This window comes from Galeopterus variegatus, unplaced genomic scaffold (genome assembly GCF_000696425.1).
Source record: "Galeopterus variegatus unplaced genomic scaffold, G_variegatus-3.0.2 Scaffold10181, whole genome shotgun sequence".
In the NCBI taxonomy this organism is placed as follows: Eukaryota; Metazoa; Chordata; class Mammalia; order Dermoptera; family Cynocephalidae; genus Galeopterus; species Galeopterus variegatus.
The window spans coordinates 28,837-33,277 of NW_007736292.1; the positions used below are offsets into that span (position 1 = coordinate 28,837).

Sequence of the window (4,441 nt, forward strand, 5' to 3'; positions counted from 1 at the left end):
GAGAGCATGGCAGCAAGGAGAGAGCAAGAGGGCAAACAGGCCTGTCCCGTATGCTCTGAAATCTCAGCCTGTGGGAGGAGAAGGGAAGTACGTACTAGCAGAGTTTTCCAGTTTTACTCAAGTCCGGAATTCATGAGTGCACTTTTAACTGAGCACTTGCCTGTACCTGGTACCATGCTAGGGATACAAAATACAGTTCTTCACTGAAGAACAAGTGTCCTAGCAGAGCAGAGGCCAAGCACAGTGTGAAAACAGCAGCTCATGTTAAAGGAGTGAGCATGTGCCACAGGATGACAGAGAAAGCAGTGGGCACTTCGTAGTCAGGGCTTTTGAAGATCATGCTGGAGCTGAGCCTTGAAAGGAGAGTAGAAAGGAAGGGCTCAGGAAAACATTCTAGATGGGGGGATATCCCTGAGCTAAAGTACAGGCATTAAGGTTTTAAGTAGTTCTACTTCGAGAACTGAGGATGTGTGGTGGGGCCTGTTTGGGAGATGGTGAAGCACTCTGCAAATTGCAGGACTAAGGACTTGATATCACAGGTGGTTAAGGTGCCATTGAAGAATTTTAAATGAGAGTAATGTAATTGAATTTGTTTAATTCTGGTGGTCTTACAGAGAATGGAGAGGAAGACAGGACTGCAGGCAGGAACAGCAGAAACCGTATTGATTGCCATTTGCAAAAGATGACAGCCCAAACTAAAAGAGATTTGGGAGCATAAGAAATGGGGGCAGTGGTAGGATGATCTGAGCCATGAGAAGCAGAAGAACCAGGAACTCTGAGAGTGGGAGAAGTGCCTTTCTCCAAAGCTTAATCCTTAGCAATTGGTAAAGAAAGGTTTATAAAATATAAACAGAAAAAGAGGAGAAGCCAGCGTGAGGCCAACTGCTCAGTGTTTAATTCTGGATTGTGGGCATATGGTGGTTACACTTTCTTTATACTTCTCTGTATTAAAAGAAAATCATAAGAACATGTTTAAGAAAACAAAAGGCAATATTATGATTTTCCCCCTTTTCTGTCTTTCCAGAAATGCCTTGCCTTGCAGACTGTGATGATGGTTTATGGTATAGAGTGAAGATTGTTTCCATTAAAGAATTTAATCCTTTATCTGTCCGGGCACAATTTGTTGGTTATGGGTCAACTGAAAAGCTATTTGTAAACAGGTTAGAAAGAAAAAAAAAAACAACTCAGTTAAATTAGGATTCTTAGTTTTGTTTTCTGTTTCTTGGGTTTTTGTAATTCTTTACTGGGAACATTTTGCCACCTCTTTTAAAAGAAACAAGCTATCTTAAAGCTTTTATATTTTAAAGCTTTTTGTTTAAATAGTAGGGATTTTTAAAATCTAGATTTTTATTATAAAACATACATAAAATTTACCATTTTGATTATTTGTAAGAGTATAATTAATTGGCATTTAGTGCATTAACAGTATTGTGCAACTAATAGCACTTTACATTTACATAACTTTTCATCATCCCCGATAGAAACTCTGTGCTCATCAAACAGCAGCACCCTACCCATCCGTCCCGGGCCCTGCTGACTTGTAATCTACTTTCTCTGTCTCTGAGAATTTGCCTACTCTGGGTACCTCACGTTAGTAGAATCAAACAGTACTTGTCCTTTCGTGACTGGCTTATTTTACTCAGCACAATGTTTTTAAGATTCATTTATGTTTTAGTGTGTTGGAATTTTCTCCCTCTTTAAGGCTGAATAATATTGCATTGTATGTATATATACCACATTCTGTTTATCCCTTCATCTGTCAGTGGATACTTGGGTTGCTCCTGCCTTTTGGCTTTTGTGAATAATGCTTCTGTGTACATGGGCATACAAATATCTCTTTGAGACCCGCTTTCAATTGTCTTGGATATATGCCCAGAGATGGAAATACCGGGTCATACAGTAATTCTATTTTTAGTTCTTTGAGGAACCACCGTACTGTTTTCAACAGCAGCTGCACCATTTTGCATTCCCACCAACAGAGCCCAAGGATTCCAGTTTCTCCACATTCTCACTAGTGCTTGTCATTTTCTGTTCTGGGGGGTTGGATAGTAGCCATCCTAATGGCTGCAAGGTGGTATCTTATTAGGGATCTGATTTGCATTTGCCTAATGATAAGTGATGTTGAGCATCTTTGTATGTGCTTGTTGGCCCTTTATTTATCTTCTTTGGCGAAGTGTCTCTTTATGTGTATTTTCTCCCATTCCATAGGTTGCCTTTTCACTCTGTTGATTGTAACTTTTTTTTTTGCTTTTTTTTTTTTTTTTTTTTGCAGCTGGCCGGTTTGGAGATCCAAACCTTGGTGTTATAACACCACACTTCAACCAACTGAGCTAACCAGCCAGTCCAATTGTTTGTTTTGATACACAGAAGTTTTTAATTTTAATGAAGCCCATTTTATCTGATTTTTTTCTTTTTTTGCCTAATGTTTTTGGTGTCATATCCAAAGAATCATGATGAAATCCAGTGTCATGAAGCTTTTCCCATGTTTTCTTCTAGGAGTTTTATAGTTTTAGCTATAAGAGAATTTCAATTGTAACATTCTGAATATTTTAATTAAGAATTTCTGTTGTAACAGACTGCCTCAAATTCCTCTACATCTTATGCACTATCCAGCCCGAGCCATAAAGTCTCTCTTGGGAGGGTTTAAACCTCCTTTGAAGGATTCAGAAAAGACAAGAATACCATATTGTCCCAAATGGAGCATGGAAGCATCGTGGGTTATGATAGACTGTCTTCAAGGAAAGTAGCTTTATGCTCCTTCTGTGGTAAGTATCTGTCTTAACCAGCTGTATTTCTTTTCAAGCTATTTCTGTAGTCCCTATTAGCTTTGTAAAGGGCTGATTTTATGTAAAATTTTATTTTTGGATTTCATTGCTAAAGAAATACAATTCATTTTCGTACATGGAACTTGTAGCCTGCAATCTTGCTGACTTTCTAAGTTCTAATAGTTTTTCAGTGGGTTCCTTAGGATTTATATATACAAGATTATATAAGGATTATATAGGATTTATATATACAAGATACATGTGCAAATAGAAATAGTTTTATTTCTTCTTTTCTAACATAAATGCCTTTTTTTTTTTGTCTAGTTGCCCTGGCTGAATTTTCCAAAACAGTGTTGTATACAGCTGGTAAAAATGTACAGTCTTGTCCTGGTGCTAGACTTAGGGGAGAGCATTCAGTCGTTCACCATTGAGGATGATATTAGCTGTCCCGTTTTCTTTGACACTATTGATCTGTTTTAGGAAATTTCCCTTCTATTTTCAGTTGAGTGCTTCGGTAATGAGAGGATTTTGAATTTTCTCAAAAGCTTTTGTGCATTTATTGAGATAATCATGTTGTTTTTGTCTTTTAATCTTTTAATCCATTGTGTTACGTTCGTTTAATTTTTAGATGCTAAGTCAAGCTTACATTCTGTGGTAAAGGAATCCAAACCTGTGAATTCTTTACGTATTGGGGAATGTCTTTACCTTCTCTTTTGAAAGACGGGGTTTTCATTTTGGGTTTTTACTTTGGAGGAGGAAGAGGGGGATATAAGTTTTGCATATTTGCTTGAGTTGTTTTTCTCTTGGTGCTTTCCAGATTTTCTCATAAACTTTCGCTTTCATCATTTGCATTGTGATGTGTCTAATTCTGGATATCTTTGCTTTCATCGCTTGCTGAGCTGCTTGTTTGTGTAGATGAATTTTTCTAATCAAATATAGGATTTTTGGCCATTAATCTGAAGTGTTCTTTTTGCTTGCGTTTTTCTCCTCTCCCCCTTTCTAGGATTCCATTACATGTATGATGGCCCAATTGCTAATCTCCCCCATGTTTTTGAGGTTCCGTTTTATTTCTGCCTTTTATTTTTCTTCCTGCAGAGATGGCGGCGGCGGCAGGTCTCTCCCCAGACAGAGTCACTGTGCCCCTAGAGGCCACCGCGCCCGTGTGCGCCACAGCCCCGCCGCCGCCCACGCACGCGCTCGCTTCCTACCACGGATGCCACCCGCCACAGATGCCACCTGCAGCCATCCGCACGCTCGCTGCCAACAGCGGCGCCGGGCGGAAGTGGGCGGAGGCTGCTCCAGAGGCAACATCCAGCTTTTCGTCGTCTTCGGTGGCGGCGAAAGCCTGGCTGCACCAGAGGGCCCAGCGGCAGCGCAGCCGGCAGGTCCTCGCCTCCTCCGGAGCAAGGACACCGCCTCCGAGGTCTGGTTCCCGCCGCCCCTCTTCATGGCCCACTGCATCCGCCTGGCGCTCATCCGCTTCTGTGCCAAGGTGAGGCCGTCCGGGTCTTGGTTGGGCCTGGGGTCCCTTGGGCTGGGGAACCAGGGCTGTAGCACACCCCGAGACCCTCTCCAGTGAGCAGAATGTGTCCAGGCCTTGTTTACACTTGCAGTTCTAATTCCTGTTAATGCCTGTGTAGTATTCCTCAATTTATCGAAGCCTAGAGATGGTACAG

General features: G+C 41.2%; 1 protein-coding gene across 1 annotated transcript in view; it reads left to right on the forward strand.

The window, feature by feature from the left end:
* Window positions 1-3,245, forward strand: part of LOC103609846 (RING finger protein 17-like) — a gene marked incomplete at its 5' end in the record, with an annotated part of 25,161 nt that extends 21,916 nt beyond the window's left edge. The window contains 3 exon segments of the mRNA XM_008594121.1: window positions 1,025-1,160; window positions 2,576-2,765; window positions 3,090-3,245. Of these exon segments, the coding sequence (XP_008592343.1) occupies window positions 1,025-1,160; window positions 2,576-2,765; window positions 3,090-3,245 (482 nt within the window).
* Between the last annotated feature and the right edge of the window lie 1,196 nt (window positions 3,246-4,441).